Source organism: Aegilops tauschii, chromosome 4 (genome assembly GCF_002575655.3).
Source record: "Aegilops tauschii subsp. strangulata cultivar AL8/78 chromosome 4, Aet v6.0, whole genome shotgun sequence".
Lineage (NCBI taxonomy): Eukaryota > Viridiplantae > Streptophyta > Magnoliopsida > Poales > Poaceae > Aegilops > Aegilops tauschii.
Window position 1 is genome coordinate 358,664,858 of NC_053038.3, and position 13,375 is coordinate 358,678,232.

General features: G+C 44.9%; 1 protein-coding gene across 2 annotated transcripts; it reads left to right on the forward strand.

Annotated features, from left to right (window-relative positions):
- The first annotated feature begins 1,099 nt into the window (after positions 1–1,099).
- Positions 1,100–3,464, forward strand: LOC109766088 (uncharacterized). 2 transcript variants are annotated; one of them, XM_040387271.3, is made up of 9 exons: positions 1,100–1,317; positions 1,586–1,690; positions 1,767–1,818; positions 1,923–2,023; positions 2,122–2,216; positions 2,346–2,501; positions 2,653–2,727; positions 2,821–2,886; positions 3,000–3,464. In XM_040387271.3, exons 2-9 carry the CDS (start codon positions 1,636–1,638, stop codon positions 3,213–3,215), a joined length of 816 nt encoding a protein of 271 aa, XP_040243205.1. In that variant the 5' UTR covers positions 1,100–1,317; positions 1,586–1,635; the 3' UTR covers positions 3,216–3,464. The 2 variants fall into 2 exon arrangements, with proteins under 2 accessions (XP_040243205.1, XP_020180445.1); XM_020324856.4 differs by having other exon boundaries at positions 1,107–1,317; positions 1,920–2,023.
- The last annotated feature ends 9,911 nt before the right edge of the window (positions 3,465–13,375 follow it).

Sequence of the window (13,375 nt, forward strand, 5' to 3'; positions counted from 1 at the left end):
ATTTCGAGTCTGGGCGTGAGAGGACCGAGCGAGCGTCTATGTTTGGCAGCATAGTTTGCTGCGTTTTTGAACAAAACAAAGTGCCGGATGCGGAATATTGGCATTCACATTTTGTTTCTGGCTAACAAATGCAGTTAGTACAACTTGCACAATTCATTTGGATCGGAGGGAGTATATCGTTGATGAACGCATCAAAGTTATTGTAGCTAACTGACGTCAATGAAGTTTCCTTTTTCTTTTCCTTGAGAGGATTATTAAGATCTTCTTTTTTATACTGCGAGGTGGTAGCGTCTGCCTTCCAAGCGATCTGCTCTGCTTCGAGGCTCGGCCGATCCAAGCCGTTGAAACTTCACAAACATTCTTTCAAAAAAAAAAACTTCAAAAACACTCTTCCTTGTCGCGACGAAAGCTGCGATCGGCTGCTGTTTTGGCGCCTCATGAGCTGTGATGTCTCAGGAAAACAAGCGAGGCCATCGCAGCTCAAACAGAAACGCGATGCTTAAACAAACAATGGGGCCGGGCCGGCCTTGGCCCCGCGGCTCGGTCTCGGGTGTCTGGTCCATCGGCCGCCATAAAAAACACTGTGCCGCAGCCTCGAACTGACCCTGACACGATAAAGAAACCAAACCCTTGGTGAGTTGGGACAGCGGTCAACCGGACACGGACCGGCGTCCCGACACTCGTCAGCCGTCACGACGGCAGGACAAGCGCCCTGCGCCAAAAAAATCTCGTTTTCTAGCACTACATGACACTGCCAAAGCCGCGCAGTTGGCTCGGTAACAGTAGATGATAGAATGCCAACAGATGGTAACGTATTTGCAACAGTGATTGGATCAGATCAGCCTTGAGCCAATCATCATGCCAGTAGTACTAATGACATCTGCGTGTAATAAGTCAATGCATGTTAGTAGTATGTGGGTTGAACGGCCATGAACGGCCGGGGCTTGGATTTATTTACGAGAACCGGGAGGGGTGGTGGCCCTGCTATTTAAGGATGATGAGGTATAATGGCCTTCTCCATCCCGTGTTCGCGTCTCTCCTCTCTCTCACGTGTTTATTTTGGCAAGCTACGTACTACTACTACTACTGCAATTCCAGGAGAAGAGTGAAAACGGCAGGAGACGAAGAGGGGAAGGCAAAAGCAACCCACGCATTTATATATAGGTGCACCTCGGACTACTACTTAATTAGCGGAGTAGTTGGAATGAACTGCTAGCAGAGCGGCTTCTCTCCTCTTCTCTTCTCCTCTACACATGAGCCTTACGGTTTCATCCTTCTTCCTCTCCTTCTGCATTGCAGAGCGACGTTGAGGAGCAGGTTGTTTATTAGTGTTTTCTTCGTCTTGTTGTGGTGGATTCTGAATCTTCTTCTTTCTTCCTCTTCCACTTCTCGTGCGGTTTGAATCTTGTAGGGTTTTTTTTAATATTTTTTCTGGTCAACAACCAGTTGTTCATATTGCTCTCGAAGTTCGTGTCCCCGAGCTGTAGATCACCAGAATAAAGTTGGAATCTCGTACCGTGTGGTTCATGTTTCGACTCTTCTTTTTGCCTCACCGGAACTGAATGTGTCTTCGCTTCCGTTCCAGGTGATGAAATCCTGCGAGCTGCTGCCAGATCGAGTCTGATCGCAACCACAATGTGGAACTGCTCTGCGCCGTCCCCGCTCTTGCTGCCCTTCAGCGACGACTACGGTGCGTTTCACGTTCTCCCTGCCACGCGGTTCTCTGTGATAATCTCTCTGAAATCATCTTCTGTTTCCAATTGCAGTGAAATGTGAATCCTCCAGTTCGGCGCCCGGATCCGCGGGTTTCGACGGAATGTAAGTTGTCAAACCTGTCTGGGCTCCATATTACTACCACAGGAGTCTCCATGGTTACCCGCGTGAAGTGGCTGATGGACTTGTTCCTTCCCCGTGAGCAGCAGGATCGCCGCCGACTACGGCCATCTCTGCCACCACATGTCGTCGCTTCAGAGCCTTCCGGCGCCGGCTCTCTTCGCCACGCGCAGTTCCGAGAGCTATTTCGGTACGCCCTTATTTACTTCGTGTACATACAGTTGGGGTTTTCTCTTTGCTTACTTGTTTCTGCTCTGATCTGATCTCGCTGCTCGCCGATGAACCTAGGAATGGGAGACGGTTCTGCCTACGGCGGCGACGGCAGGCCTGCTGCGTTCATGCACTTCGGCTACGCCCAGACCCAGCCACCCACTGCTGCCACCGTACTGCTCTTTACTCTATTATTATTATTGCCATCTTCTCTTCTAATCCCGTGATCGACCGATCTCAAGATACAAAAACCGAAGGTGATGTGGTGTTTACGTTTGTTGGCATGTTTGTTTTTCTGTCAGCATCCTGTGAGATGGACGGCAGCAGGCGGCGAGAGCGAGCCGGTGGTCTGTGACGGAAGCAGCTTCAGTGGCTCCAAGAGGCGCAAGACAACGACGACGGACAGCCGGCTGCAGGGTAGCAACGCAAAGCCAAGAAATACTACAGCAGCTGCCAAGGTGACGTTGCGTTTGCCTTGTCCCCTTTTTTATCTGCTGGATTCATAACAGGGCCGTGTGTCTGTCAGACAGTACACTTGAAGTGAAACTAGCTAGCTTGATCAGCTGCACGGAACAAGACGATTTTGACAAAGCAGTTGCATCCATGCAGGCGCCGTGCAAGAGGAGCCAGAAGCTGGGGGACAAGATCACCGCGCTGCAGCAGCTGGTCTCCCCCTACGGCAAGGTAAAAAAAGTGTGCATGCTACCGTTTTCTTGGCTCTCCATGAAGTAGCCTGAAGCCGCTCCTGAACACGATCGATCCATGCACATCTTGCAGACGGACACCGCGTCGGTTCTCCACGAGGCCGCCGCCTGCATCAGGAACCTCCACGACCAAATCCAGGTGACCGCCGCGCGCTAGACCCGCATCGTCAACCGGCGCCTGAGTGTCTCGTCATTTCTGCATGTCACACGCGGTGTCTCACCGGTGCATTTTTTTCCTGTCTCTTGCCGCAGATCCTGGCCGCGCCCTACCCCGGAGAGAGCTCCTCCTCGCCGCTGCCGTCGTCGCGGGATGCCGGAGAAGAGCCCGCGACGGGCCTGCGCCGGCGTGGCCTCTGCGTGGCCCCGCTGTCGCCGGCCGTCGTGAGCCTCGTGTCCGGCGCCGCGCGTGAGCGTGACCACGGCCGCGCTCACGCCGACGTCGGGGGTGCTTGGTTCGCTGCTCTGTAGCTCAACTGATGAAGAAGATTACGTTGGTTAGAGTCTATGTGTAGATGAACGGTACGGGAACCAGATAATCGTCACCGCGTCCTTCTATGACAAATTCACAATGCTAGCTAGCTCACGCCGAAGTAGAAGCCTAGAATAACTTCACTGGTGAAACGTCACTGGCAAAAAGAGAATTGTTAAGCTCCTACGGATATATATCTAGTTTCATGGATAAATACAGGCTCTAGTTTTATTCTCATGATTATATTATATACGAGTACCATGCAAACCTGGACTTCTTTATGTTATTTGGCAGTCTAGTAACGCCATCTGTTTAATCTCTTCCGCTTAGTTCCTCAAAAATAAATATCAACTTCTTCCATTAGTGAGTGACGCAAGGTCTAAGGAATTTGCAATTGGGTTTGACCCCTTTTTTCTATTTTTTATTTCTTTTCTTTATTTATTTGTTTTAAATTCAAGAACTCTTTTCACTTTTTCCATTTGTTTGCTTGAAATGTCGTGAAAATCTTGATTGTAGGTTGTTTTGTTGCGCGCGCACCGTGTTGCGTCGTCCGTCTGGTGTCTACTTGTCGGCTTGCTCGCGCCTGAATCTTTTGTTAGGCCGTTTTCGCGGCGCGATACGGGGTTCCGTTTCAGATTAGTTTTGCTAATTCGCGTCTAGATGAGAGCTAACAATGTCCCATCTAATTCATATATATGTGCTTTCGAGCTGTGCTCGTTGTCGTTGTGACGTTTTTTTTTATGTTCATCCGTCGTGAAACAATAGGCACAATAAGACTTTTTTAGTGAGTGTTTTTATGTTTTGTGTGTTAGGTTATTTTGTGGGCTGTAGCTTTTTGTGGAGGGTCATGTGTCTTTTTTTATTTTCTTTTTTCTTTTTTGGTTCGACTGTGTATCTAGAGGAGAGTGTAACTAGTTTTTTCCTTTCGAATTTGCTAGATGAGATTTAGTGATATTTCATCTAAGTCTGTAACTGTACGATTTGTTTGATTTAATGTTCGCATAAACTCGATCTCATGCCAGCTCATGACATTTTGAGAAAACATTTTCCCCTTTTAAACTTCTTTCAAACTAAGCAAAGAAACTGCTACATTAGATGTAGCTAAGATACAGGATGATACAACTTATTGACATAATTAATCTCTGGCTTAAAGCTATAACAAGACTAAACCAGAAATATGCTGAAATATTTTTGTTATAAAACTAAGCAAAGAAACTACTACATTAGATGTAGTTAAGTCTGTAACAAAATGCAAAGGTCAAGAAGATTGTTGAATCTACTGAGTATTTCGTCTTAAAAGAAGATAAAACCAACACACTACGAGAAATCAGTGACGGTGCCCAGCTAAGATAAGTATTACTCAAACCATTTAAATCCAATGTGAAGTCCATATGCAAGGAACAAGTTTTGAACTTGGAAAAATCTTCAGAAGGTGTATAAATGGATCTTCGATTATTCATGGATAAATGATACTGAAAGAAAAGTATTGCAAAAGAGTTTTGTAGGAATGGAAGAATTGATCTTATCAAATCTTCTTGTTAGTGGCAATACTAAAAATATTAATGGATTACAAAGGTGAGTGTTATCGATATATAACATATTAGTAACAAAACTATTTGAAAGAGATTTCAAACAGGATGCATAAAAGATACAAATAAAAGGTTTTGTTGGGAATACCGGAATGATATAAATATTTCAAGGTCATGTGTATGATTTGAAATAAAGTATCAAGTAGCTGGAAATTTGACAAAGTAATTGGTGAATTTTAAGTTTATCAAGAAGCTTGTGGATACAAGAAGTTTAGTGGGAGCTCTATGACATCTCTGATCTTACATCTGTATGACATATCACTTGATCCGAATTAATATAAAGTATATTAGCACAAAATATTAAAATTATGTTTTTAAAAGGACTTACATTTATTGAATGAAAATCTATATATAGATAGATTGAAACATCTGATTATGCTAAGACATGTACTGTGACAAAGTTTTAAAGAATTTAAAAGATGAAAATATTTTCTCAAAATGTCACTTAGCATAACATTATGCAGAAATCAATAGTTGATGAGCATGTGTGAATGAATAGAATTCAATTTACTTCAGAGATTGAATTCATCATATATGCTATCAAATGTACAAAGCCATATGGTTCTTATGAATGAATCGTTAAGAGTAAATACCATGGTGACTCTAGAGAGGTTCGCTAGGGTAATTACTTAAAGATTAAGTTCCTCAATTGGACGAAGTCTTTTTTGCTTCTTGTCCTTGGAGGAGATGAAGAGATTGTTGTAAAGAGTTACACAAAATATTTGTTGTGAAGGTTACACAAGGCAACTTCATGACTGATACGAATTAACTATCGGGCTATAACTTGAAATAGTTTCAAGAAAAACAGACATAATTGTGGATCTTATAAATGGTAGAGATTGAGGCTTGAGAAGTCCTCAATAGAACATAATCTGGATCAATATAAGGTTACTGATAGATAATGATGTACTTTGGCGGTATGGAAATATAGCAATTGGACTATATGGAGACATAGTGTTACTATAGAATGGACTATTTGGAGATATAGTGCTCCCATTAATGTAACAAAAGAACTTCACAATAAAATCAGATATTACCGACACAAATAACATTGAGATTTGAGAAATATCAGATCTAATGACGAAGACTCTACCACTAGCAAAGCATCAGCAACACAAGATAGCCATGTGTGTTAGAAAAAACATGCAACTAGATTATTGACTCTAGTGGAAGTGGGAGATTGTTGGAACTATGCCCTAGAGGCAATAATATTTGTATTATTATATTTCCATGTTCATAATTATAGAGTTTATATTCTATGTTATAACTGCTATGATCCTGGAATATGTGATTTAGTGGAAAACTCATATGCACGTGTGGAATGATAAATGGTTAAATAAAAGGTTCCTAATCTTGCCTCTAGGGCTAGCTCAAGTGTTGTTGGTGACCACGTTTACCGGATCTTAGGATATCGTTAAGTGTAATGATAGTCCTAAAACAACACTGAGATTATGAAGTTGGAAGAACGATCATATTTAATCGACCTAATCTTGTCTGTTATGAATTGAGTTAATATCGTATGTAAACAATTCTAATAGCACAAAGTGTTAACATGTGAATTTACTCCTTAGACCATGAGAGTATCATAGTCACTTCTTACCGTACGGTGGACTTTGGGGTTGCTCATGCGTCACCTGTAACACAGTGATCATAATGATAACTTGCGGGTTCATCAGAAAGTTGTACAAGGGACTAGATAGCTTGAGAGTGGGATTTGCTCCTCCGACGATGGAGAGATATTCTTAGGGCCATCTCGGTGTGATGGCATCAATCATTGTCTGGCCAGACACATGTGACTTAGTCACGGGGATGCCGTAACACAATAAAGAAAAAGAAGAACAAAACCATTAACGAGGATTTCGCTATAGTGAGCATGGTGACGACACGGGAGGATGCGGATGCATCCCGGGTTTTGTGAGGTATCTTGAAGCAAAGGGAACATCAAAATATAACCAAAGGTTCACTCGAATATCATTTGTGTGCTCATAGGATCGATATGGACGTCCACGGTCCCGCTGTCGGTCATTGAACGAACGGTTTCGTTCATGTCTATGAGTTACGGAACCTACGGGGTCACAAGCTTAAGGAAATCACGATCCGCTGAGTGTTAGTAGGACAGGAGTCATGAGAGTATATTTGTGGAATCATTTCATGAATATTCGGCAATGTCCGGAGAGGATCCGAAAGCGTTTTGGGGTCAACGAAAGGGTTTCGGTGAATATCGGGGTAAATCGGGTGTTACAGATAAATTATATATAGGTGAAAAATATTTTCAGAGATGTTAATATATATAAATATATATATAATTTCTGAAAGTATTTAACATTTTATTTAATTTAAATATCAACGGGTCTCAAAAGGCCAAAAGGTGGAAGGCAACTTGGGCCACAAAGGCCCAAGTGGAGGTCGCGCCCCACTTTCCTTGTGGAGGAGGGGAGCGAATCCTACTTAGGGAGGGAGTACAACTCCGCCCCTAGGCCGATGCACCAAGGGGGACTCGTTCTCCCTTGGTGGCTGCCCAGTGGCGGATCCAGGAATTCAACTTTGGGTGTTCAATTTTTTTTCACCCTAACAAAGAAGTCCGTTTGTCCACGCAATGCAAATTGTTCACAATAGGATCAATATCTCGGGAGAAGATATTTTCTTTTACAAAGAGCTATATCTCTAAAACCTAAGATAATTCATTCGATCCTCAAAAGAAAGAGAAATCATTCGTTTATTTTTTTTTACAAAGAGCTATATATCTCTAAAACCAAAGATAATTCATTCGATCCTCAAAAGAAAGATAATTCATTCGTTTATTCTTTTACTAATGAAATCAATCCAAAGATAATTCATTTGTTGTTTCTAAATCAACAGTCTTCCTCTTTACTAGTGTGGTAACCTACAAAGCTATATATATCTGTAAATCCAAACATAAGCTACACATGCACTGGTCAACGAGTGAAATTTCAGATTGGAGTTTTGGACTGAGCTTTTTAAGGGGTATTTGACTGTGCTTAGAGCATCTACAACCGGGCATCCCAAACCAGCCTCAAACGTCTGGGCGCGTCCGCCATGTCGGACTAGCGGCCAGGTCTCACATGAAAACACTCTGAAACCAGACGGTCTGAAGCTCGTCTCCTCCGTCATCGTGTGGCGCTGCCCTGGCGGGCCGCGTAGTGCCCTAACCTGACTATTCAAGCCAACCGCCGGCACCGAAACCCTATCCATCCACACTTCCCCCCTCCCGTCCGTCGATGCCGCTACTTTCCACTCGCCGTTGACACCCTGGACATCTCCGACGATGAGGCGTAGTTAGCTAGCATGTGCGTAGTATGTAGGACTTTTTTTTGCATGGTTTGTATGGATCTAGGTGATGGAATACGAGAGACTCGGATGCACAAGACCAAGTATGAGGCGTGACCGGTCACTATCCGCGGACACGCCCGATCGTGTCCATGGACGTTTGAGGGGTCAGATTTCCCAAGTCCGGCTGTAGATGCTCTTAGTATCTCTCATGCGTGAGGGCAGAGGTGGATCGTTGCTGCTCTTGGGCTACTGGTTAGTTAGGTGTGGTTAGTGACCGATGGGTTAATATTGGTCTATTTGCCACATGAGAGCTGTGGTGTAGACTCTCAAAGTATGCCATTCTTAGTCTTTTTTGTCATATATATAGGAATTTTGTGCAGCAAATTTTGGGTGTACATCTGTACACCCTTGACCCATACTGGATCCGCCACTGCGGCTGCCCTCTCGCTCCCCTCCAACCTATATATTAGGGGATTTTGTCCTTTGAGGCAACACAAGTTTTGGTGCCTCCTCTAGTTCTTCTAGTTTAGTTCTAGTTGGTCCTAGTTGACTAATTAGAGCTAGGATAATCCCTTTGTCCTCATAATTAGAAGTCTTGTGTGGTTCTAATCTCCTCCCTCTAATTCTTCGGCGATGATTAGCTCTAGACAGCGAAGCGTTGCCGGATTGTGAAGGTTGCATGCTTTCAACCAAGTAGAGAGGTCGTGCTTTCGGTCTTCGGTTCAAGGGACTACTCGTGAGTGGTTCGCAGGATCGTTCATCGACGGTTAGAGGGACTCCAAGTACGACCTACACCAACATGTTCTTCTTTCGCTGCAACTAGGTGACGGTAACAATCGTGATCCCAGCCCGTTATGCATCTTCGTATTGATCTTGGGTGATCGTAGGTGCGATTTTTTTGTTTTCTACTATGTTTCCCAACACGCAACCAGGCTCGTACTTTGTTATTTCCCCAGATGCAAGTCCACCCTCGACTCGCAGATGGTATCGTAGATTTGTGCAGTTGTCCCAGGTGCAAGTCCGTCCCTGAATCGCAACTAGGCCTGCGGTTTTGTTTCATCCCAGTTGCAAGTTACAAATCCACCCTTGACTCACATATGGACTCATAGTTTTGTGGTTGTTCCAGTTGCAATTCCACCCTTGACTCGCAACTGCGCCTATCGTTTTGTTGTATACCAGTTGCATGTCCACCATCAAGTCACAACCCGTATCATAGTTTTGTGCAGTTGTCCTATTTTCCAGTCCACCTTCAACTTGTAACTTGTATCGTAGTTTTATGTAGTTGCCCTAGTTGCAAGTTCACCCTCCGACTCACAATTGGACCGTGGTTTGTTTCCGTCCTAGTTCCTAGTGTTGGGAAACGTTGCATGGAAAACAAAAAAATTCTATGCACACACAAGATCTATCAAGGAGATGCATAGCAACGAGAGGGGGAGAGTGTGTCTACGTACCCTCATAAACCGTAAGCAAAAGCGTTTCACAATGCGGTTGATGTAGTCGAACTTTCTTCGTGATCCAACCGATCGAGTACCGAACGTATGGCACCTCCGCGTTCAGCACATGTTCAGCTCGATGACGTCCTCCGCCTTCTTGATCCAGCAAGACGGCGAGGTAGTGGATGAGTTCCGGTAGCACGACGGCGTGGTGACGGTGATGGTGAAGCTATCTCCGCAGGGCTTCGCCTAAGCACTACGAAAATAGGACTGGGGGTGTAAACGGTGAAGGGGGGCGCCGCACACGGGTAGGCAATTGTCTGTTATGTGCTAGGCGCTCCCCTCCCACATATATATAGGTGGGAGGGAGGGAGGAGCAGCCAAAGGGGGCGCCCAAGTAGGGGGAATCCTACTTGGGGTCTCTCCCAAGGTGCCCCCCTGCCATGTATAGGAGCGGGGGAAAGGCAGGGGAGGGTGGCGCCCCCCTTTCCTTTCTCCCATGAGAGGCTAGCCCTCCCCCTTTCCTTCCCTAGTGTTGGCCAGCTAGGGAGAGGGGCGCACCAGCCCCCTGTGGGCTGGTCTGTCCCTTCCTTGGCCCATTAAGCCCATAGACATGCCGGGGGTATCCGGAACCCCTTCCGGTGACCCGATGGCTACCCGGTGCATCTCGAAACACTTCCGGTGTCCGAATACCATCGTCCTATATATCAATATTTTCCTCTCGACCATTTCGAGACTCCTCGTCATTTCCGTGATCTCATCCGGGATTCCGAACAACATTCGGTCACCAAAACATATAACTCATATAACACTATATCGTCAACGAACGTTAAGGGTGCGGACCCTACGGGTTCGAGAACTATGTAGACATGACCGAGACACCTCTCCGGTCAATAACCAATAGCGAAACATGGATTCCCATATTGGCTCCTACATATTCTACGGAGATCTTTATCGGTCAAACCGTTATGAAAACATACGCAATTCCCTTTGTCCATCGATATGTTACTTGCCCAAGAATTGATCGTTGGTATCTTCATACCTAGTTTAATCTCGTTACTGGCAAGTTTCTTTACTCGTTCCGTAATACATCATATCATAACTAACTCCTTTGTCATTTGCTTGCAAGCTTATGATGTGTATTACCGAAAGGGCCCGGAGATACCTCTCTGATACTCGGAGTGACAAATCTAATCTCGATCTATGCCAACTCAACAAACATCTTTGGAGATACATGTAGAGCATCTTTATGATCACCAAGTTACGTTTGACATTTGATAGCACACAAGGTATTCCTCTGGTATCCGAGAGTTTTTTTAGGGTTAAATGACAGTGGGAGAGGCTCCCACTGACTTTGTATTAACTCAGATCACAAGGTTACATACTTACAAGGGTGGGGTTAAGGCACCCAAGCCATTTCTAAGACCAATAGAAAACAAGAAAAGACACACTAATCAGTGGAAAGTACAATGACAGATCACAAGTTTTGGAGCAACGTGGAAATGAAGGGGTGTAGCTCTTGTTTACAATTATGTGCAAGTATCTCCATTAAACTCTTGAAGCGTGCCAGCCAAGAGTCCAAAGAGTGTGGTAACCCCCTAAAATGCTCATTGTTTCATTCCTTCCAAATACTCCAAGAGGTCAACATGAAAATGTCCATAAAGAGAGGCTGGCTCCATTGCTGTTTACCACCACGGATCAACCTAAAACGGTTGTCAGAGTCAAGGCAACTGATCCCCAGTTTGGCCCAACATTGCACGCTGAACGGACAGTGAAAGAAGAGATGTTCCACCATCTCCTCCGGGGGTTGGTCACACAATAGACATGCATAATTATTATCAGCGATGTTGTAGTGATGGCGCTTGAGCATATTTCTTGTGTTCACGTGATCAACCATCAAGAGCCAGCAGAACACTTTGAATTTGATAGGGCTTTTGGCCTTCCACAGCCAGACAAATGCCTCATCGACTTCCACCTCTCTGAAGCAATACTCATAGGATTTGCTAGAGGAGAACCTACTAGCAATAGAGCAAACCCAGACATCATTCTCATCTACATCTAATAGGACATGGGCATACCGTCCTTGTATCTCTCTGATCTCCTCCCGAGCCTGCGTGGAGAGTGGAAGTTGGAATAACTCACTTGGGTCATTGGCCTGCAAAACAGATCCTACTGTCGCGTCTTCATCCGTACAGAAGGAGAAAGCTCTGGGGTATGATTGTATCAGAGAGTGCTCCTTATCATCACTAATCCACAACTCTTTCCAGAATAGAGATGAGGATCCATCTCCAACCACCACCGATGTGATCCCTTTGAAGATATCACTATGTAGCATGACATCACGCCACCAAAACGAGCCAGCCGCATTGCATGCATGTGGCACTTTATCAGTGTAGTACGCATCCCATACGAGGGAAACCCAAGGAACATCCTCCTTGTTATAGAACTTGAATATGTGCTTGAGAAGGAGGGCCACATTTTGAGTCTTGATGTCAATGATGCCCAGGCCTCCTTTCTTCTTTGGTCTACAAACCAGATTCCAGGCCGCCAAGGAGTTTGATTGACACCATCATCAGTGTTCTTGGCCTAGAGACAGTACCTACGCAGCTTGTCCAGGTGCTCGACCACCCGGGGGGCAGTTTGATCGTACACATGGCATAGATGAGCATAGAAGTGATTGCATAGTTGACCAAAACGTGAGTTTTGCGTCGGTGGACATCAAGGACAAAGCTATTTCCTCTCTACCCCGTGGACCAGCGTCATAAGATCGAGCACAGATGGTCTAGTGGTCCCCATGGGAAGGCCAAGATAAGTGAACGACATCGTGCCCACAGTGCAACCAAAGATGTGAGCTATCTCATCCGTTCTACCCTGGGATAGGTTGATCGGGATGAGGGTGGGCTTATCAAAGTTGATCTTGAGCACCACTGAATCAGCATAGTCCACAAGAATAGCTTTCATAATGGCGGCTTGAGTCAGACATGCAGGCATGAGGAGAATTGTATCATCTACGTACTGCACTATTGGGTAGTCAGTCGCATTGGGCGAGGGGAAAGGCAAGTGGATTAGCTGATTCACAAAGGCATCGTTGATGGCGGCTTGCAACAGGTCTGCAGCAAGCACGAAGATCAAGGGCGACAGGGGATCACCTTGACGCACGCCACATTTGCACTTGAATTTCCTGCCCGAGCAACCATTTAAAAGAACGGAAAAACCCCAAACCGAAAATAGATTTCATCCAACCAAGCCATTTATCATCAAACCCCATGTGCTTCATAATATCCATCATCGCCTCGTGCTCAATTGTATCAAATGCTTTGGCAAAATCCAGTTTGAGTAGAGCAATCTCACGTGAGGATGTTTGACATTTATGGATGTATTCGAAGGTCCAGGCCAAGCAATCCTGGATCGTTCTCCCTTTGAGGAAGCCATATTGGTTCCTGTGCATGATTTTTAAGATCAACTTTTGCAGTCGATTAGCGAGCAACTTGGTGACAATTTTGAGACAACAATTTAGCAGCGTGATCGGTCTATAGTCATTAGCAGATTCAGGTGAGGCAATCTTGGGAATCAGGGTGATGTACCCTTCACTAATACTAGAAATATCTAGCTTACCCTCATAGAACTCATCACATAGTTTGTAAAAATCCCCCTTTATAATCTTCCAACAGCTCTTAAGAAAGCATCCATTGAAACCATCAGGTCCGGGCGCTTGATCAGGTGGCATGCCTTGCACCACCACATCAATCCTAGTATCCGGGAGTTGCATAATCTCATAGTCGAAGGAATATGTATTTGACATGAAGAAAAGCAATAGCAATAAACTGAATGGTCATTATGCTAAGC